The 22,868-nt window shown below is 41.6% G+C and overlaps 1 protein-coding gene across 1 annotated transcript; it reads right to left on the reverse strand.

Annotated features, from left to right (window-relative positions):
* Positions 1–2,548: 2,548 nt before the first annotated feature.
* Positions 2,549–22,408, reverse strand: LOC119919681 (gamma-aminobutyric acid type A receptor subunit pi). Its single transcript, XM_038740291.1, has 10 exons — positions 22,324–22,408; positions 19,496–19,592; positions 18,965–19,083; positions 15,295–15,362; positions 13,429–13,646; positions 11,661–11,743; positions 7,115–7,252; positions 5,629–5,781; positions 5,076–5,263; positions 2,549–2,851 (listed from the first exon to the last, which is right to left on the reverse strand). The coding sequence occupies exons 2-10, from the start codon at positions 19,549–19,551 to the stop codon at positions 2,549–2,551; spliced, it is 1,326 nt and encodes a 441-aa protein (XP_038596219.1). The 5' UTR covers positions 19,552–19,592; positions 22,324–22,408.
* Between the last annotated feature and the right edge of the window lie 460 nt (positions 22,409–22,868).

The raw sequence follows: 22,868 nt of genomic DNA on the forward strand, positions 1-22,868 counted from the left end.
GTATTTTATTGTGCTTTAAACCTTTGAAGTCTTTCTGAATTATAGAGGAACACAAAGTACAAGATTGATGATTTTCTTTCCAAAATGTATTTGCAAATTATAAAAATAAAATATGACAAAAGAACACCACAATAATAAAAAATAATTGAAAGTGAAGTTGTGACCTTTTTAGAGACTCTGTTCTCACAAGTTTCTCATCCTCAGCTATGCTCTGGAAGGATATATTGTAATATGGTGGTGGCACCTGAAAAGTTTAATATACCGTGTCTAGTATTTATCATCAAGGGTGGTGAATAATGTCTTTTAAGTATAAAAAGTACTCATCTCAGAGAATTGGGCAGGGAAGTAGATGTTCTTGCTAGGTGTGCAATTTGTTAGGGATGTATATCTATTTCAAGCAACTCCACTCCTCCCTGGTTTTACAGATGAGGTCTGATTGGTAAGCACAGCTAGAGTTATGCATGTATTTCACTGTTTGCTATCTTTACAGTGTGTTTAGGTAATCAATGAATGGCGCTTTTGAGAGTGAACATCATTCCCCTTGAGCTTTCCTTATTACAGCATCGAGTGGCAAGATCACATTTCATATTTTTGAATCTCTCTATTCGTTTGAATTTTATTGTGAAAACCATTGAAGATTAAAGTCAATTGTAAGAATTAGCATAAAGCTTGATAGAGAAATGAATGAAAGGGCTTAAGTTGGAGGTAATTACAAGAAAGAGATAAATAGTCCGGAGGTTCCTTGGTTTGTTCCTAGAAGGATGGGTCGAGAGATAAAGTGATAAAAAGGAATCTGGGAAGTGACATGAAGACATTTTAAGAAACTGAATCTTGCTGATCTCATTCTTCATATTTCATTTCTGTCAGTGCCATTTGTTGAATCTGATTTGACAGCCCTTATTTTCAGGGAGAGAGAGAAAAAGCTGCTTCTCTGAGATAATTTAGTTGAAGCATATACAGGACTCTAGCCAGAATGCCATACCAAGCCTCAGGATCATTCACCAGGATATATAGGCTGTAAGAAACCTAAAAAGCAGGGTAGGTGAGGTGGAATACCTATGGAAAGCAAGAAGGGTAGACTCCCTTGACTCTCTACATTTTTTTAAGGTATTTGTTATAGTGCTTTCTATGTGCTAGGCACTACACTAAGCACTGGGGTGAGTACAAGCTAATCAGGTTGAACACAGTCCATGTCTCACACGGGGTTCACAGTCTTAATCTCTATTTTACAGATGAGGAAACCAGGCCACAAAGAAATTAAGTGACTTGCCCAAACATGTACAGTGGACAAATGGCAGAGCCAGGATGAGGACCCAGATCCTTATGACTCTTGGCCCATGTTCTATCCATGAGGCAACGTGGCTTCTTTATATGGTTCTCTTAGGATGGATTAGTAGTAGTGGTCTGTTATTTTATTAACCCACACCTAATGAAAGTGTTTCTGGAACATTTACATTCCTTCCTCCACTGCACATTGTCTGAGGACTCCCCCTACAAGCCACAATCCTCCTCACAATAACAAGGTGGCCAAACTACAGGGGCATCAGGCAAGATCAGACAGGAGAGTGATTGTGTGTAGGTATTAAAAGGGAACTTAATTTTACAGAGAAAAGTTGAATGAGATAGGTTCTAGACTCCTTCAGGTACTACAGACATAAGTTCAGTGTTTGGGACCAGAATATGCTCATTATTTATAGTGAGAGGGCACATCCAACATCCTGTAGGGAGGTAGACAGAGTTTCTTTATCAAGGGAAGTGACAAAGCATGAATCTCAGGTGTTGGAAAGTGTCCCAAGAATATTCCCACTTTGAGGAAAGTTGGTTACCTTGATAATTCAAGTGAAAATGAAGAATGCCTGTAAAAGAAACCTGAACCTCTGATTTTTTTCCCCACTGATGTGTGGTTGGATACATTTCAAATTCTAGTGACCATTCTCTTGTTGTTGCACTGTTTCCAGGGGTGGGAGACCCATTTTGGCTTCATTTTGGCACAAAGTCTGTGGTCTGAGGACTTTCTCACAGTGGTAAAATACAGCATACTATTTGCTCAAACTCTAGGGAATGTGGCATTTTCTACATGAACAATAATAAATCTTTTGCAAAAAAACAGTATATGCACCAAAGTATTAGCAAATAGTGCACTTTAGCTCACCAGCATAAAAAATGGCCTTTGCCTTGGGTGCCATTCTCAATTTAATGATGCCTCTTCTCCTTCAATATATGGTAATAGAGAAGCTTTCCAACTAACCGCATACCACCCAACCCTCTGGAGGTGGGGAATCATGTGGTCTGAGGGAAGACCAAGATTATCAGTTTTTAAAGGAAGACCAGATTGGTCTTGTCATGACACATGGAATTCTAGGATCACTTAGCTCATATTAAAATATTGGATGAGGCTCCACTTTGAAGAGAAATGTCCATATTATTTCTCTATATTGCAGTCATTTCTAGTCCCCTTGGCTTACTGGATTAAAAAGCCAAGTGCATTATCTTCTCAGTCAATTTGTTGGAGATCTCCAATGTGAAAAAATCAAAATATTCATGGCTTTCAAAAGTACATGTAGTATGCCCAGTAAAATACATTGACCAACATGAAAATCAAAGGGAAGAGAAGTTTAGAATAACGATCAACATTACTGGGGTTTTGGATTGTGAAATAATCAACAATCCTGCCCATTTTGTCTCTGAAAACGAACTTGAATTTGTCACTTGTCTTCATCGTCAAGTCACTGTAGTTGACATTATCGTTGGAGAGTTCGATACTGGCAAAGCTGATCTTCCTTTTAAAACTGGAGATGGAGCTGTTGATAATGTTAGTAATATTGACCTCTTCCACTTCTTTAGAAGTTCCCTAGTTTATAGATAATACAGTTAGCTTAAAAGATCTTGACTCAGATAAATAAGCAAAAAATTAACTAATAAGAATTTAGCAAAGAACAACAATGTGCTGAGTGAATGCTGACTAGATGTTTAAATGCAAATTTAGCATAGAAAGTGAAATCTAGTTCTTGGGTAACAGATTGTAAATTCCCTCTAGAATGTAAGTTAGTTTTTTTGTTTGTTTTAAAGGAGTTTATTGAGTGTCTACAACGTGAGAAGCACTGTATTAAGCACTAAAGTAGATAATAGTTAATCAGGTTGGACACAGCCCATGTTCCACATCTTAATCTCACAGTCTTAATCCCCATTTTACAGATGAGGTAACTGGGTCACAGAGAAGGTAAGTGACTTATCCAAGGTCACACAGCAGACAAGTGGCAGAGCTGGAATTAGAACCTAGGTCCTTCTGACTCCCAGGCCTGTGCTTCATGCACTAAGCCATACTACTTCTTGCAACTCACCGTGGGCAGGAAACATGTCTACCAACTCTGTAGTATTGTACTCTTCCAAGTGCTTAGTATAGTGAACTGCACACAGCTGGCACTCCATAAATGTTATTGACTTATGGACTGTTACCACTTCAACTTCGGCTCTAATGTTGGAGAAGTCACTTAGCTTCAGTTTACTAGTATTTAAAAGGGAATATTATCATTATCAGTCATAAATGTTATTGACTGATCAGGTGTCCAGAGTTATGGACTGTTACCATTTCAACTTCTGGCTCTAATGTTGGAGAAGTCACTTAGCTTCAGTTTACTAGTATTTAAAAGGGAATATTATCATTATTTATAGCAGGATAGGTTGGGTAATTGTGAGAGGGAATGAAAATTTGAGCAGTGGCTTGAGGTCTTTGGATCAAGTGGTATAAAATCATCACATCATCACCACCAGATTTTCACTCCTAAAGCCTCTGACCTAAGAAATTAGAGTAGATCATAGAACCACAGTACATAATGCAGTTTGCTCATAAAGGCCACTTTCTCCAACAGCAGGGAGTTTCCCAGGGAGTTGTTTGCTGACCTCCTCGTTAGCATATAGGGACCAGGAAAGCATAATGAATGATCTCAGAGCAACTATTCCCTAAAAACATCCAATCCTAAGAAGAATTTCAAATTAAAAGAATATCTCAGTCCACATGCCTTTCAGGAAGTACACAATATCACAATCTTTCAGATTTTTCTGGTATATAACGTTACTTATTCCAGCCCTTCTACCTCCTTTTTCACCACCTACCCCTTTTCCCATATTCAGTAGACTCTTTGGCAACCTTAAAAATTGTCATGGTGCCCTGCCCTCAAGCGTCCCTAAAATTTCAGGTCTCAGGAAGGTGTCCAGTCTAAGTATTTATTGAATGCTTACTGTGTGCGGAGCACTGTACTAAGCACTTGAGAGAGTATAATTTAACATAAATGACACATTCCCTGACCAAAATGAGCTTACACTTTAGAGGGGGAGACAGACATTAATATAAATAAATAAATTGCAGATATATACATAAAGTGCTGTGGGGCTGAAGGGTCGGGGGTTGAATAAAAGGAGCAGACCATGGTGACATAGGAAGAAGTGGGAGAAAAGGAAATAAGGGCTTAGTCAGGGAAGGCTTTTTAGAGGAGATGTGCATTCAATAAGGATTTAAATGTGGGGAGAATAATTCTTGGATACAAACAGGGAAGTCATTTCAGGACAGGGCAGGATGTGGTCAGTGGCAACCAAGACAAGATTGAGGTCCAGTCTGCAGTATTAACTGCATTTTTATTTACTGGACTCTCCTCTTACTTCCCAGCTCTGGGGGGATGAGGGGAAACTAAGACACAGCTTAAGGCACTGGGGATGTTTCTTCTGCCTCTCACCCTCTACTCTTTGGCAGCTTTCCTGCCCTGCTCTTGACTATGTCCCTAATTAAAGTAGAGCCAAGATACATCAGTCAAAAAGATGAACACGCCATGGTTGCAGCCAAAACTTTTTGTGCAGTTGGGGAGGATTTTCCCACTCTGACGTTTGGCCCTCAATCCCACCGATTCACTGAGCATTAAGTTTATGTAGTACAAGACTGTGAGCCCACTGTTGGGCAGGGACCGTCTCTATATGTTGCCAACTTGTACTTCCCAAATGCTTAGTACAGTGCTCTGCACACAGTAAGTGCTCAATAAATACGATTGAATGAATGAATGTCATTAAAGAGTCATGATTCTTACCATGTCTTTGGCTGCCAGCTGCTGCAAGGAACTGTAATGAGCAATGGCATACTCCAGCAGGGCACCGAAAACAAAGCTGAAACAGATGCCCAGGTACACATCAATAGCCTTTATGAAACAGTTGGTATTGGGAAGAGATGTCCTGGAGCCAATCATCAGGGTTGTCATTGACAGTACCGTGGTGACACCTGGCAGAGTAAGGACGAAACATTTTCACACTAAGCTCATGGTGGGCAGGGGAGGTATCTACACTGTTGTACTGTACTTTCCCAAGCACTTACCACAGTGCTCTGCACACAGTAAGTGCTTAATAAATACCACTGATTGATATTAATCAAGAAGTGTTTTGGAGGCATCCATTATCCAGAGGCTCTATGGGGAAAAATAGGGCTGTAGAGGGTAACAGTGGGAGTTGATAAGATGGTTCACCAATCTCTAAGGAAAACAACAAATTGAGGAATATTTAATATACCAATATTAAATAGCCGAGTAAGCCTATGCTGTCCCTTGTGGTCCGGCTTTCTGAAACCCAATTACTTTAGCCATAGCTTACCGATGCAAGTTCTTGCAGGAACAGAATCAAGAGAAATCCAGAATGATACCCAGGATAACACCACCAGGAAAGTGGATGGGACATAGGTTTCCAAAATGAAATACAGAACATTTCTCCGAAGCTCAAACTGTAAGATCAGTCTTGTGTAGTTACCTGGTAGGGTAATCAAGTTATTTGGAAGAGCATTAGAGCATGTTAACATTGAAGCCTCTATTCTCTCTCCTTACTTGGCCTATACAGACATATAAGTATGTGAACACACCAGCCCGTTGTGACCAAGTTTTCAGAGGCAATAATAGAACTAGAAGAAGCTTCATATTTTGGAGGTGTTGTTCCTTAATGTACTGTTTTTTAATCAAACTTTCATTCACATTTCACTTGTTCACTTTAGGATAGCATATGTAAGATAAATTCCAAATTCTCCTCTGGAAGCCATTTCCAGAAAAATTATTCTTCTCCCTAGGTCACATCCTTCCAAATACCACCTCTGCACTTATGTACTCAGAGCTATAAGTACCATTTATATACATATTGATCAATCAATTGTATTTATTGAGCACTTACTATGTTCAGGGCACTGTACTAAGTGCTTGGGAGGTTACAACACAATATAACAGACATATTCACTGTGCACAATGAGCTTACAGTCTACTGATTTACGTAGTATACTATTTAAGTATTAATGTATTCCCTTATTCATCTCTCCTTTCTTCTTATTTATTTGCCCTTGAAGGCGGAGATTTTGTCTTTTACCTCTACAAGTACTATTTAAGTGTGAAGTACAGTGCTCTGCAGGAAGTGCTCAATAAATGAAACAATATTAATATTAATATTGATTATTAATTAAATATTGATTTATTGAATTTAAATATTTATTAATTATTGATTTAAAAATTGCAGGGGTCTCTCTGGAGGTTACCATCTTCAATGACAAAGGATTAAAAAATACCAAGTTCCCTTTATATGCCTATAAGATTATGCACAGTTGAGAACAGCTACATCTTAAACATTATAAGAAATGAACAAGCTGAACTTTAAAACCTAGTGCAAAATAACTCCTTAAGCAAGCAATGATGTTGGAAACTGTAGGCTTTATGCACTACTATGTAGGCATAGAACCCCAACCTCCCAATTATAACATTACATTTGCTTTCAGAATGATTGAAGAGTGTACTTCATCCATGTGGGAATCAAGTGACTATTAGAAAATGTCTCTAGATGATTGTCATGCTGGCCTAGACATTTCTTCCCCTCCTTGGAGAGTCATTTCATTTCTGTATGTGGGTTAGGCAAGCCAGCATGTCTGTCACAGACCCAAATCCTCTTATGGGGAATTCGGGCACAGAAATTGTGAGGGGTAGTGGAAAAAGAAGCAAATTAGGCATCAGAGGATACTTCTGAGTCTGAGAGCCCTATGTCTGCCTCACCACCCTACCCAATTCAGATATTAGTTCTTTCTTGAATCTCCTCTCCTCTAGTGGGATACCTGTTTCCTGCTGGGATCTTGTGACCAAGGTGAAATATCTCTGCACGGTGTACTGAGCCAGTCGCAAGTTTTCCAGGCCGCGGACTGAGTCATTCCCTCTCAACCATGTAAACTCCACATCATTTCCATCATAACCCCCTGGAGGAAGAAAATCAATGTCATTGTCAGCGAGCGGTGTCAGGTAAGCGAATCACAGTCATGTAACTCGTATTCAGGCAGATCACTGGGAGATTGAATTAGACTGTCAGGAGTAGCGCTGTGGGGATGGATATTGTGTGCAATTTGGTATCATCATGGCTATCCTGAAAAACCTCGTATTATTTTGGGATGGACAATTATTATGTCTTCATCAAATGAAATGTCCCTGAGCTTTCAAATGTCCCTGCTAATTTCAAATCTCTGCCCTCTTCGTTCCATGGACAAAATATTGTCTCTGTCCCTAGGGAACTCAGATTCTAATGGCTCAGTCAATTAATGCATTGATTGAGACTGCCTTTTGTACAAAACTATACATCGGCATACATTCAGAGCAAATAAAACTTTTCTTTGTAGTATTTCTGTTAAGCTATTTCTTTCCCATACAGAGTTGCCTCCAGAAAATGTGTAGCTCTATTTCCAAAGGCTGTCAGGTAATAGGGTCCCACATTTGATGTAGGTTGCTTAGCTTCAGGGCCCCGTTCTACAACAGAGTAAACTCTCCCCATGCAACAGTGTCAGGGCTAGAAGAGTCTTTTTGAAAAGAAATTCTGAACCACACTACAATTACCTGCTGTTCCCTCTTAGGAAAATATGAAAGATCCGGGAAACCTTGAGCCAATTCTAGCACTTTTGAATTTATTCACACTCTCCTCAGTACTCATGAATACACATGTATTCCATTATTTATTTTGACCATGCTAGTAGTAATTATTTTTATGCTTGTCTTCCCTGTTACACTGCAAACTCCTAGTGGACAGGGAATGTTTCCCTTAGTATTGTACTATCATATGTACTGTACTTTCTCAAGAGTTCAGTACAGTGCCTTGCATCAAGAGGGCACTTAATACTATAGCTGTTAGTCATATTTAGTCCATCAGTTATATTTATTGAGTGTTTACTGTGTGCAGAATACTGCACTACGCACTTAGAAGAGTACACCTTAACAAACACACACTACTGCCATTGTTGCTACTACTACTATTACTATTACCACGAGAGGAGGATACTTTTGCAGATTGACAGGCTCAATGCACTGCAAGGCTCCTGCTTATTGCTGACCACTGTTAGACATCCTATGAACGTCTCCTCCTGGAAGGCGCTGCCTGAGAGGAGTTTCTGCAGGCAGGTACTGAAGTTGCTTTGAGAATCGAGTCTCGAGGGTTGAGACAAACCAAAGCAGAGCATGTCAGCGGCAATTACTTTTTCCACATGGGATTAAAAATGAGTTATCTTTTTGATAACCTGAAGTTTCGTTCAGCCGCCAAACAGCTGTACCACTTCAAGAAAGCTTTGCATTAATTTAATAAACAAGATAATTAATCTGTCTGTCTGAATCTTTAATTAAATGTCTTCCTTTGAAAAATGACTGCTGCCTCATAATGACTTTGTACTCTGATGTTTGCCTATTTGTGCCCTCACAGAAAGAACACTTATCGGCCTATGGTGCTTGACTAATTTTTCTTTCTTGTAGACACAAATTCCAGGAGATGTGTCTGATGTTCTGATAAATTGTATGGGATGAGTTAGAATCCCTGAGCTTAAATTATAAATGCCACTTTCTGAAGTTTCTGCAGAGTTAGGGGTAACTGTGATTGTTGTTATTTAGGGAAACTCTGTAATGAATGAACAATCACTGCTAATTCCTTTGGCATATATTGAAATGGCATTAATCTCTGGCACTCATCAAGAGGAAATCTCTAGGTACCAATTTCAATGCAATTTCCCTGGCATTACATGTAATTGAGTATTAAGTATGGCTTAATTATTTTTTTTTTAAATTTTGAAACCAACTATATGCTAAAAGCCCAATCATTATTATTTCATGTGATATTCTTATAATGAAGTTAATCACGATGAACTAATAAGATTTTTAATGCAAACCTGATATAGACCATTTTCCAAGAGGATCCCCAAATCCAGTAACTCCCCAGGAAAACTGGATGAGAAAGACCACCCACCCAACCCTCTTTCTATGGATGCAGGTCTAATATTGATGTGCACATATTTATGCACAAGTGCTTATGACTACTGGTGTCTCTAATTCAGCAAAGACAGTTAGTTGCATGGTTGAGATTCAGTGGTGCTATATTCCACTGCTGCTGGAATGTTGATTCTTTAGGTGGGATGGGGAGTGCGGCCTCAAAATGGGTAGCGTGAGAGGAAGCCAGAGCAGGCAGAGATTCATGGGAAACAGTCAAGGAAATGGGGAGAAGAGAAGAAGAGAGAGTACGTTGCTGTCATGTCCATCTTCTGCTATCTCCTACTTCCAAAGAACCAGCCATGCAGAGTAGCCGGGTTCTGCCCAAGATGGGGAGGCTACTGAGGTTTCTGCTGTTGCCGGGGGGATGGGGAGGAGGAGAGGAAAAAGGGGGCTCAGTCTGAGAAGACCTAGGTGTTCTTCTCCAGCTATGCCAGAATAGGCTTGTTTGGGTAGCAGGATGGAAATCCCCAATTCATGACCAATCTGCCCACTGTGGATGTCTGTGTTACATTAGCTATATTGTCACTCGGGACTATTTTGCATTTGCATCTTGCATTTTCCTCCCACCTGGGCAAACAATTTTTAAACAGCAAGGCCTAATGGAAAGGGCACCGGACTGGGAGTCAGAAGATCTGGATTCTAATCCCGACTCTGCAATTTTCCTGCTGTGAGGCACTGAGCAAGTCACTTAGCTTCTCTGTGCCTCAGTTTCCTCATCTGTAAAAGGGGGATTCAAAACCCATCCTCTCCCTTACTTACACTGTGAGCCCCATGTGGGACTCAGACTGTGTCCAACCTGATTATCTTGTAGCTACCCCAGCCCTTAGTACAATACTTAGCACATAGTAAGTGCTTAAACATAATATATTACTACTACTACTAAAAATAATAACAAATAAATCCAAAATTTATTGGCCAAATGGCAGCTTGACTAAAGCAGGCCAGGATTTTAGACTGCTTTTTTGAACTTGAGTGAGAAAAATTCCTAGAGTAAACTTTCAAAAATAATCTTTCAATATCTGGAGCATTTAGTTTGGTAGTTTTGGCATTACTATATGAGGAGGGGTCTCAAGACAGACCTCTGGTCACTATTGCCTAGTTTATAGCTAAGTGTTGACAAGTGTATCAGATTCGATTTTGAAGTCACTCAGGTTTTTTCATTGTTTTTTCAATGCTTTTTTTTCTCTCCTGAGAGTTTTCAAAGTTTAGAGCCAAGAATTTTAGATGTTGGGGCCTCGATCAATTTTTGCCAACATGTGAAAACAGAATATGAATATCATAATTCTGGGGCCTTGACCTCGCCATCAACTCAACTGGGACTTCTCACCAGGGGCTCACTTTGAGGGAGGCCCACTAGACTCTAAACTTGAGTCACAGACATTTAGAGGATCAGGGATTCAACAGGTAAGACTGAGGAGATGGGAAAATTGGTCCAGTTTCTTGCATGTGAAAAGAATTTGGAAGCCACTACACAGTGAGAAAATGGGCACCAAACTGCATCCCTACTTGCCCAAAAGGCACTTCTAGCCCCATCTCCAGTGGCTTTAGGCCCTTTCAATATTTCAACTACTGACTGGTTCTTTAGCTGGGCCAGGCTGGTATCTTTCCTCTCTGGTCTGTTCCTCTTGGAGCCATTCTCATTCATGCATTGTCTCACCTACTTATCGCCCCTTACCACTGCTTTCAGAGTGCACAGAGAAATTTGTGTTGGATTGCAGATTGCATTCTAGCCTCCCACAGTCTGTCTGGCTTTGTGTGCTGCTGACATACAGGTGAAAGTGTGCTTCCTGCGAGCAGTTAATGTGTTTACTAACCATTTTATTGTACCCTTACAAACCCATAGTTCAGAGCTCTGCACGCAGTAGGCACTAGCCTGAGCAAGGGAATGTGTCTGTTTATTGTTCTATTGTACTCTGCCAAGCACTTAGTACAGTGCTTTGTACACAGTAGGTGCTCAGTAAATACAATTGAATGAATTAAATAACACTCATTGATTGAAAGAGCTGGTGGATGGCACTCAATCATTATGCCTATAAACAAGCTCAGTGGTCAATTCCATGTATAGTAGACATTGCTGTGGAAAACTTACATAATTAAAAGCACCTCCCTTTTCTCTGAAGAACAATATCATTTTCTATGGGAATATAGTAGGAATGGGTAGTTGTGTTCCAAAGAAGATGTAAAACCAAATGTTTTATTATCCTCTCCAAGATACCTCTGTAGTTAGAATCATTTGGGCTCATGTCCCCCTGGGCTAAAGTTCAGAGCAGTTGCCATGTTGTATTAAACTGACAAGCTTCTCCATGGAAAAACATTTAAAATCAGCCAGAAAACTAATCTTGAGAATCTGCAAGATATTATACTCACAGCTTTCCAGCTGCAGCTTGCACATCTGGGTGTCCATGGGATATTTTGACAGATCCATGTTACACGCAACAGTGGTAGTGATTCTACAAAAAGAGAAAATGTTCAGAAAAAAAAATAGCAAAGAGGCTCTGGAAAGAATGATTTTCCATGAGGAGTTTAGTTCTTGCAGGGAAGCAAATACATATAGTGGCCCATAAAATGCATACTTGAAGATACTTTTTAAAAATAAAATTCTGTATTGGGTTCAAATATGCTTTAAAAACATTCTAATCATAGGGGAATTTTTCCATGTGGACAGGATTAGTGTTTCTGGAGCAGTATCTCACTAATCAGTCTTTTGAGCTCCAAACTGAGCATTTGAGACTACAGTGTGGCTGTTCCACTGCTCATCTTTGGCCTCTCCCAACCCATTGCCGCCTTAATGAGGCTGAGGACAGTCTATAGATACAGGTAACTGGTGAGGAGGAGGCCAGGGGACTATTATCTGGCTAATGAGAAAGATGTGGGTAGATGCAATAAACTATATTCAACCTGCCTTTCGGGTGGCATTCAGGAAACTCCTTATTTTGACAGCAAATGACCTTCACTGACCAAGCAGTGTAGTGTACAAGTCCCAGAAAAGACACATGCTTATGTTTTTTGAATTGATTGTCACATTTGCTCCTGAAAACAATTCTTTAGAGAGCCAATTGTTATCGCCATTACCATAATTATTCCATCATTGTTTTGTATTGGACATCTAAGTTGGTGGAATAGTTTACTTCATTATCCTTTTGCTTGTTACTTCCTTTTGGTTGAAAGATTTATACGTGCAACCTTGGAGAACCAGTGCTGGTTTATTACTCCACGTGAAATTCTAGCATCTAAATTCATCATGTCTTACACATAACTCTGGAGGGCTGCCTCTTGGCTCTATTCAGGACCACTGCTCTGAGCTCTGTGGGAACTACATAAGCACAGAATTTAAAAGCAGGGTTTTAGGCTCAGAAATACCCAAAGATGGCATAATTTGCTTATGCTGACATTGCTTCACTTTAATTCTATGCCAGGTCACTTTCATCATTAGGGACTGACTTTGCAAGTAATTCACAGTCCAGGAGCATGTACATAATTGGTCCCAGACAGCTTTTCCCATTAATGGACTAGAACCATGCAGAAGAAGCTACCAATACTCCTGCCCCTGACCCACAGTAGTTAAGTTTATGAGGAGGAGCATGCCTATTTTGAAGAGCACAGGCCTAATAGTCAGAAGACCTGGGTTCTAATCCTGGCTCAGACACTCACCTGCCTGCTGTGACCTTGGACAAATCACTTTTCTGAGCCTAAATTTCCTCATCTATAAAATGGGGATTTAGTAGCTGTTCTCCCTCTCCTTAGACTGTGAGCCCAATGTGAAACAGACCCTGAATCTGATCTGATCCCTGGTTACCTACCCCAGTGCTTAGTACAGTGCTTTGCACATCCTAAGCATTTATCAAACACAATTCATTATTTTTAGCTTTGATTCTGGTTTTATAATCCATATTTAGAAGATCTCATATGCTGAGCTGGTTGAGACAGCTCAGCTGCTGTGGGAAACGAAGACTGCAGCAGAGATTAGAAAGGTATGTTTGTAAATATCCACCTCAGAGTGGGGTGGGTGAGGGTCAAGTGCCTATGGAACTGATCAAATCTAGCAGTCTAGAGAAGTAGCCTACAGTTGTACAGCCCACTGATGCCTGACCGGTGGACCACCCCAGGAGCCGCCCACTACTTTGCTCGAGTTTACCTTAGAGCATACAAGACGGTTCCATTGGAGAATAACCGGATCAGTCTGTTCCCCACGGTGACTTCATGCAGAAAAGACTTTTTAGACTCCACAATATAGGTGTCAGGGACCCAGAGGAACTCCACGAGACGAGCATCCAGGGTGAAACTCTTGTTGCCATTGAACACTAGCCGCTGATCTGTCCAACGCTGCCTAAGGTATATTGTTGCTGTGTAATCCTGATGAAGACCCAGGGCAATCAATCAATCAATTGCATCTATTGAGCATTTACAGTGTACAGAGAACTGTACTAAGCACTTGGTACAGCATAATTAACAGAGTTGGCAGACATGCTCCATGCCCACAGTGAGCTTAAAGCCTAGAGGGCAATCGATCAATCACATTTATTGAGCGCTGACTGTGTGCAGAGCACTGTAATAAGTGCTTGGGAGAGTACAACAACATAACAGAGACATTCCCTGCCCATAATGAGCAATAAAGAAATCTTACTGGATGATGTCCTCCTCCAGACTACTGTCATCAATGAACGTATCTCTGAGTCTCCCTTACAGTCTGTATACTTTAGCTTGTGTTAACAGGAGAATGACCCCAATTTAGTCATTCTGGTTTGGACATGGAACTTGCATGTTAAAGAAGGGTTCTTTCGCTGCAGCATTTGCTCCTGGCCCAGAACATTGATGACTACCAGTTCCATGTACCCAGCACCACATGGCATAATGGATAGAGCACTGGTCTGGGAGCCAGAAGGTCATGGGTTCTAATCCGGCTCTGCCACTTGTCTGCTGTATGATGTTGGACAAATCACAACCTCTCTGGGCCTCAGTTTCCTCAGTGGTAAATTGGGGATTCAATTCCTGTTCTCCCTTCTACTTAGACTGTGAGTAGGGAAGGGACTGTGTCTGAAACAATCTACCCTAGCACTTAGGATAGTGTTTGACATGAAATACTTAACTGCTATCATTGTTAGTATTATTATTACTATTGTTACCTGTGGAACCTAGGGCAAAGTCACTTAACTTCTCTGCACCTCAGTTTCCTCATCTGTAAGCTGGAGATTCAGTACCTGTCATTCCTCCTATTTTGACAGTGAGCCCCATGGGAGATAGGCACTTTAGCCAACCTAATTATCTTGTATCTATCCCAGTGTTTAATAAAGTGCTTGATACACAGTAAGTGCTTAATAAATACCACCATCATCATTATTGACTGACCAACAGTAAGGTTTCATTTCATTTTTAACCTTTTTTCTAAAAGGTTGTAGCTCAGCAAGTTATTTCCAGTACTTCCTTCTCCTTTCGGGACTAATTGGGAACCTGTTCCCACCTTCTCTCTTCCCATCATTGAAATTTCACTCTTTCCCAGTCTTCTTCCCTCCACATTTCCTATTTCTTTCATCAGGCCCAGCATAGTCCTTCCCATTAATGCTTTTCACAATCAGTCAGAGGTATTGATGTGTGTAGAGCACTACTTGTCTGCTGTAAGTCTTTGGGCAAGTCACTTAATGTCTCTGTGTCTCAGTTATCTCCTCTCCAAAATAGGGATTACGACTGTGAACCCCATATGGCACATGGACTGTTTCAAACCTAATTACCTTGTATTTACCCCATTGCTTAGAACAGTGCCTGGCACATAATAAGCACTTAACAAATACCATAAAAAAAATAAAAAACAACAGAGTTGATAGACATGCTCCCTGCCCACAGTCTGGGTGGCCAATAGGCTTTGGCTTCTTATCCTAGGGTAAGACATTTCTACCACTCAGAAATGAAGCTCTGAATTCAAATCTTGAAGCATAACTGGGAACTGTACCCCATGAAAACACATTGTGAATCCATGATAGATCGAAAGAGGGGGTAAATGACTTACCATGTTACTTTCTGAAATACTAGAAATACTTGCAATGTCAAGGGTCAGAGCAATTTGAACAGGTTCCCCTGAGGGAAAAAAAAAGTAGAGAACACTCAGATAGGAATGGCCCTGTGAGCTTTTCTCACTAGTTTGCACGTTGAAAACAGAATTAGTTATGAAAGGAAATTATGGAATTGCTTGTGGCATCATTCCCACTGCTATAGGTGCTGGAGAGTAAGAGCCTGTGAGGAAATGGAGATAGTTAAGGAAAAAGGAGAATGTCCTTTTGAGAGGATTTTCATGGCAAAATGACTAGAGCTCCTTGATCCACTTCTCATACTTTTTCGGATAAGAGAACTAGGAAGTACCACAATAGGCTTATTGGGTATATAACTACCCCTAGCATAAAGATATATTATGAAAAGAACAAATCAATTCTCTTTACTGAGCACTTATTACTACTACTACTACTACTACTACTACTAATCATAATAATAATTGTGGCATTTGTTAAGAACTTTTACTTGGTATTTGTTACTATATGCCAAGCATGGTCTAAGCATTGGGGTAGATACAAGATAATTGGGTTGGATAAAGTACTGTATGGATATGTACATAAGTTGCTGTGGGGCTGAGGGTTGGGTTTGGGGGTAAATAAAGGGAGCAAATCAGTGTGACACAGAAGAGAATGGGAGAAAAGGAAATGAAGGCTTATTCAGGGACGGCCTCTGGGAGGAGACCTGTCTTTAATAAGGCTTTGAAGCCGGGAGGGAATAATTGTCTGTCATACAGGAAGAGGGAGGACATTCTAAGCCAGATGTAGGATGAAGGTGAGAGGTCAAGGTGACATAGATGAGATCAAGGTTGGCATTAGAGGAGCAAAGTATGTGGGCTGGGTTTTGGTAGAAGAGCAAAGATGTGAGGTAGGAGTACAGTACAGTAAGTCAGTCATTACTGCCAGTCAACAGTATTATTGAGCCCCTACTGTGTACAGAGCACTGAACTAAGTGCTTGGGAGAATACAATATAACAATAAACAGACACATTCCATGCCCACAATGAGTTTTGACTGATTCCTTGGGGCAGTCAATCTTCTACTCTATTTGAATGGTGGGGAGGTTCCTGGTGGACCCCACTCCTGGAGAGGCTGGGCATACCAGCCTCAGTGCTGCCTCTGTGAGCAGGCCAGTGAGAAGGGGACAGGGAACAAGATTTTCTGGGTCTCTATCTGAATAACTGATCCACACGCAGAGAATGAGCCACCTTTGTGTTTTCCCAGCATGCTCACTAAACCAGGCAGTCGGTGACACTATCAATCAATCATATTTATTGAGCGCTTACTGTGTGCAGAGCACTGTACTAAGCGCTTGGGAAGTACAAGTTGGCAACATATAGAGACAGTCCCTACCCACCAGTGGGCTCACAGTCTAGAAGGGGGAGACTAATGTGTCAGCTGAGAGACAAGGTGGATGGGGGAGTTGTGTAGGAGAGGAGACCACTAGCTAGAAAGAGAGGCTTTTCAAATCTGGTTGGTACTAGTCAAACAAAACAAGCTTATTAATCTAAAGAAACAAAGCAGGAAATCATGAATACTTGGAGGTGAAGCCAAGAGCATGATGTCATTAAGAAGCAAGGCAGAGTTCAACCTCCAAGAAAAGTGGGCTAGCCTGTTGAATGCTGCTGTGAACGAGATCGATGAACTAATGAGAAAGGTGCTGGAAAGGAGCTTTGTCTTCTACAAAGAGCTTAATTCCCGTGGCAGGGAATTTCCTAGCTGCTCCTCAGATGGAAGCTTTTCTCTTCAACCCTCTAGTCAAAAATGAAACTCTACCACCAGAGGTCAGCTCTTTCCTAGGAAATGCCGGGTGAGGCAGAAACAGAGGGCAAATTAGGCTCCTGATGCCAGAAAAGTTTCACCTAGATACTGGCTAGACTTTTAGACTGTGAGCCCACTGTTGGGTAGGGACTGTCTCTATATGTTGCCAACTTGTACTTCCCAAGCACTTAGTACAGTGCTCTGCACACAGTAAGCGCTCAATAAATACGATTGATTGATTGATTGGCTAGGGATTTATGCTGCAAGATTTCCATGTGTTCCTACAGGGACCGAAGCTTTGCACTCTCCAATTTCAGAATTTTAGACATTATTTTATTCTCATCCAGTCCCATCCAGCCCACTGCTCTTCTAAATCTCTTGTGGTGAAAAACTGGGTTAGGGGCAGTACCCTCCCCTGCCTTTCTGTAGTGGCAGGCCCATTCCTTTGTCCCCTTCCCCAGCACTATAACAAGGTCTCACATATTGCTCACCATAAGCTCTGTACTTTGTAATCAAGGTTGGGACAGGTAGCTGCCTGGGATTTTTAGGAGACCTGGGAAGATTCTTGTTGCCTGGGACGGCTGGATGATGTTGGTTTGTGAGCACAGTGAAGGGGTGGCAATGCTTTTGTGTTTCTTACGGGGTTTGGATTTTGCATGTAGAGAGAAAAATTGTACGGGCTTGTAGAAAGAGCATGGGCCTGAGAGCCAGAAGCCCTGGGTTCTGTTCTTAGTACAGTACTTTGCACAGAGTAAGTGCTCAATAAATATGATTGAATGAAGTTCTAATCCTAGCCTGCCACTTGACTGGGTGATCTTTATCAAGTCAATTAACTTCTCTGTGCCTCAATTTCCTCATCTGTAAAAGAGGAATTTAATACCTGTTCTCACTTCCTATTAAATTGTGAGCCCCATGTTAGGAAGGGATTGTGTCTCACCTGATTGGATTGTAGCTGCCCTGAAATGCTTACTATGTGCCAGGCACTGTACTAAGTGTTGGGGTGAATACAAGCAAATTGGGTTGGACGCAGCCCCCGTCCCATATGGGGCTCACAGTTTTAGTCCTCGTTTTACAGATGAGGTAACAGGCACAGAGAATATTAATAATCATGGTATTTGTTAAGCACTTATGTGCCAGGCACAGTTCTAAGCACTGAAAAGTGAAGTGATTTGCCCAAGGTCACAGAGCAGACAAGTGGCTGAGCTGGGATTAGAACTCAGGTCCTTCTGAATCCAAGGCCCATCCTCTATCCATTAGGCCATGTTGCTTTTCCTATAAGTATAATGTAATAATGATAGCAAATATCATATAATAATAATAATAATAATAATATTAAAATGGAGGCCTTGCTGAGTGATCAGCAAACTCAGAAGTTTTTAAGAGGCATGGATAGACCGGATGCTTCAACTTCTGAAGGACTCTTCACCTCAAGCACTTCTAAGAATGTCACAAGCTTTCCGATCCTTGTGGGAAAGGAATGTGTCTATAAGCTCTTTCAGATCGTACCCTCCCAAGCAGTTAATACAGTGCTCTGCACACAGTAAGACCTCAATAAATCCCACCGATTGGTCAACTGATGCCAGAGTATCTCTATTCTTGGGATGGAGAAAGACACATATGGAGAGAGAGAGAGAGAGAGAGAGAGAGAGAGAGAGAGAGAGAGCCTTGCCTAAAGTCAGATGATAAGTTAGTGGAATAATAGAACGGAAACTCAAAGATTTGATTTTTCAGGATCAGATTTCCATTTGAGAGGCACACTATGAAACTAAATGATGCAAGCAAAAAAAGCCCTGAAGGTGCTAATCTCAGTGAATTCACCCTTCATAATGCTAATGTTTACCATGTGCTATGAGGAAATATATAATCACCTACCTCCAAAATTGGGTCTGAGAAACTTGTTGTATCCTGCTGTGAGGTTCTCAAATCCAGGGAGTGAGAGTTTGTCATTCCTGTTAGACTCTGTGCCCAACTGATTCCCCAGGATATGAATTCTGGAACACAAAACAGGTTTGTATGCCAATGAGTATCTGATATATTGGGATGGATCGTACTGTTGTTTGGGCACCTGCAGCAAATTTCACAAAACACTCCTCCCTGCCCCCCACCCCAACTTTTCTCCCATCTCTATCTCACTCTATTTCCATCTAAAAACAAAGGATTGTCCTAGGACTCAGGACTCTTACTGGCTGTCAGGCTCAGCAACAAAGATTCTGAAACCCCAGAGTTAAGTCAGGCAGAGACAGAGTATAGGACTCAGGGTTTCTTGGCTTGGGTGATTCTGGGAGGGGAGAGAGAGCTTGCTCCTGGGCCTCTGGGTAGGAGAGTTGGGGGGAGTTGCCAGCCTCTCCTTTCAGAAGCCCAAACTAATTCTGGCTGCGATGATGTTTTGGTGGTCAAGCTTACCTTTGAGTTAAGAGACAGAGGCACACAAAGATTAGGTGGAGGTAGTTGCACTGCATATTTGACTGCTGGTCTCACCAGTGGGTGAAATTTGAGTCAGCTGTGAAATCAGGCAGAACATTGTGAGGGTCAGGAAATTTACAAGGAAACAATCATGGTAATAATACTTATGATCTGGGGTAGATAAAAGATAATCAAGTCAGAGATAATTCCTGCCCCACTAAGCACTTAAAAATCAAAGTTATTACTATTGTTAATCTTCCCTTGGCACTGCTTTTCTGGTCTCCTAAAAAATGTGGTTTCAAGAGCTAGAGGCATCAAGTGCCAGGGAAGTTTCTGAATTTAAAGTCTCAGTTTGCCTCCACTCCAGGATCTGAAGGGTAGTCATTGATGGACAGACTCAAACATGAAACAGTGAGTGTCTTTCTAGACCTCTATGTGAGGACAGTCTTTGGAGAGCAGGAAATTAAAGGCTTCAGAGAATGGGGTAATTGTACCAAGCACTTCATAGATCAGCCAGTCCTGGATCTTAGATTGCTTCTGTCCCTTGGCCACCTAATAATAATAACTGTAGAATTTTTAAGCATTTAACTAAGCTCCAAGCACTGTACAAAGCATTGGGGAACAAGATAATCAGATCAGACACCCTCCCTTTCCCCCATCGGGCTCACAACCTAAGGGGGAGGGAGAGCAGATATTTCATCCCCTTTTTCCAGATAAAGAAAAAGAGACATAGAGAAGTAACTTGGCCCAGGTCATACAGCAGGTGAATGATACAGTTGGGATTAGGACCTAGGTTTCCTGATGCTGGCTGTATGCTCTTTCTACTAGTCCATGCTGCCGCTCACTGTCCACTCTCACCTGAAACCTTCAAACTCACTGAGACCCAAGGGAGCACCTACAACTTTTTTGGTTTAGTGATGAGTGCTGCCTCACGTGGCCGAGGAGAAATGCCTTGCACCTGACTTGACAATTAAGAGCAGGCCTTTATTTTCAATCAGATGTCAAAAGAGGAAATCGTTTGGCCTCTCCCTTCTGTCTCACTCTGAGGTGCTCCCTTTATTCACCCCTGTCCCAGCCTCATAGCACTTATGTTCATATCCATAATATATTCATATATATATTAGTCCATCTCCCCCTCTAGACTATAAACTGGTTGTGGGCAGGGAATATGTCTACAAATTCTGTTATAGTGAATCTCCCAAGTGCTTAATATATATATTCTCAGCACACAGTAAGTGCTCAATCAATACAATCTATTGATTAGATGCCCCCTTCACATTTCACTCGTACGGTGGAATCTGACACTTGAGAGCCCCTTCTAAGTAGGGACTAATCCCAGTCCCATTCCGAGTCCCTTCCACCCCTCTGCCCACTCATGGCTTAAATGGCCCAGAAAGTCCAACTTTTTAAAAAAATATCTGTGAAGTGCCTACTATATTCCAGACACTGTACTAAGTGCTGGACTGTAGACTCTAAGCTCATTATGGGCAGGGAACTTGTCCACTAATTCTGCTGTATCATACTGTCCCAAGTGCTTAATACAGTGCTCTTCACATAGTAAGTGCTCAATAAATGCCACTGAATGATTGTAGTTTCAATCTAATCACATTGGACACAGTCCATGTCCCACACGGGGCTCACAATTTTAGTCCACATTTTACAGATGAGGTAACTGAGACCTAGAGAAGCTAAATGACTTGCCCAAGGACATATAGCGGGAAGTTGTGGAGCTGAGATTAGAACACAGGTCCTCTGACTTCCCATTCCATGCTCTTTCCCCTAACCCACACTGTTTGACGAAAGAGTGACTAGTTGTAGTGCACAGAATAGGTACCCTGGCTCAACAGTTATATTTTATCTACCCCACTGCTTAATACCATGCTGCGCACAGAGCAAGTGCCTAGCAAAATACAATTTGCCCTCCTAACTTTCATTCATTCATTCAATCATATTTATTGAGCACTTACTTGTGCTTGGGAAGTACAACTCGGCAACATAATGTGCAGGGTACCTCCCCCCAGCACCTGGTACATTAGGAATAATTATAATATATAATTATACCATTGAAAAAATTATCAATATAAAATAACTATAAAGAATAATTAGGAATGGGAAGTAGCATGGCCTAGTGGATAAAGCACGAGCTTGGGAGTCAGAACCTGAATCCTAATTCCAACTCCACTTACTTGTCTGCTGTGTGACCTTGGGCAAGACACTTCATTTCTCTGTGCCTCAGTTACCTCATCTGTAAAATGTGGATTAAGACTGTGAGCCCCACGTGGTGACATGGACTGGGTCCAACCTGATTAGCTTGTATATCTACCCCAGGACTTAGAACAGTGCCTGGCAAATGCAAATGAAAAAGTCATAATCTTTCAAGGGAGCTGAAGCACACCTTCTTCCAGGCTGGTTCTGTGAGGCTGAGGCACGTCCTTGAAGGTGGGAAGGAGATGATGCCCTGGGTAGGGCCCAGACCCACTATGAGGTTGCCAATCCAGTTACCTCTGCCCACCTAGTCCCAACAGATACCTAAACTCCAGATTTATCCCCTGATATGGAAAGAGACAAAAGCATTTTCTCTGAACACTGTGTGCCTGCTGCAGAGATTCAGCACAAAAATTAGGGACCCAGAGCAAATAAAAGGTCAGGTTTAAGTGGGAAGAAGGATGCTTTGTTCCTCAGACTCCGTAAGTAAACAACACAAAAACAAATCAAGCCCGACCTGACACTGGGTTTGAGTTCTGCCTCCTGTCCAGATTTTGCCCCACCTTGGTTGGGTATCTTCGATTCCTAAAAGTTCCAGGAGAATCACCAGAAACATTCCTTACCAGGAGGCTGAAGTGGGGTTCTTAGGACTGGTCCATCTGGTCTGATTCTGCACTAAGACAGTGCTTGGATTTTCTTTCTGTCCATTCTCTGACCCTGTCAGCTTCACCTACCCTGGATCTCCGGAGCTCAGCTGCTCTCTGCTGAGGTCGTGCTTAAAGCCCCAGGTGAGTTGTTTTGCCGGGCTGGGAAGGTTTCCAACAAGCTGAAGACTTCCCCCTTGCTGGATGGGGAGGGCCAAGAGGCGAGTGGAGGGGTGGAGCTATGAGGTGCTTCTTTGTGTGGATGGACTGCAGGGTAGGATGCCCGGGAATTAGAATGTCTATATTTCCTATTTTGTTGACTATGATCTAGGAACAAGGGCTGACTACAGGCTTCTGAGTCCTCTTTTCAGTGGCAATCAGGGAGACACAGGTGGCCATATCAGGTGCAGATAAGCCCATGAAAACAGATGGAGGGTGAATCATGGAAGCCTCATCCAGAAGACCCCCAAGTCCTCTTTCAAGACAGGGGAGAGAGAAGGATGGTTCTTCCATCTGCATTTTTC

This window comes from Tachyglossus aculeatus, chromosome X1, assembly GCF_015852505.1.
Source record: "Tachyglossus aculeatus isolate mTacAcu1 chromosome X1, mTacAcu1.pri, whole genome shotgun sequence".
In the NCBI taxonomy this organism is placed as follows: domain Eukaryota; kingdom Metazoa; phylum Chordata; class Mammalia; order Monotremata; family Tachyglossidae; genus Tachyglossus; species Tachyglossus aculeatus.

Bases quoted from the DNA above. Each gene is read 5' to 3' on its own strand.
- LOC119919681 (XM_038740291.1), bottom strand. From the start codon at position 19,551: ATGCAGTGCAACTACCTCCACCTAATCTTTGTGTGCCTCTGTCTCTTA. The intron at 7,253-11,660 runs GTGAGTATAATA...TTCTTCCTCCAG, and splicing joins CAAGCTGCAGCTGGAAAGCT to GGGGTTATGATGGAAATGAT. The intron at 2,852-5,075 runs GTAAGAATCATG...TCTATAAACTAG, and splicing joins AGCTGGCAGCCAAAGACATG to GGAACTTCTAAAGAAGTGGA.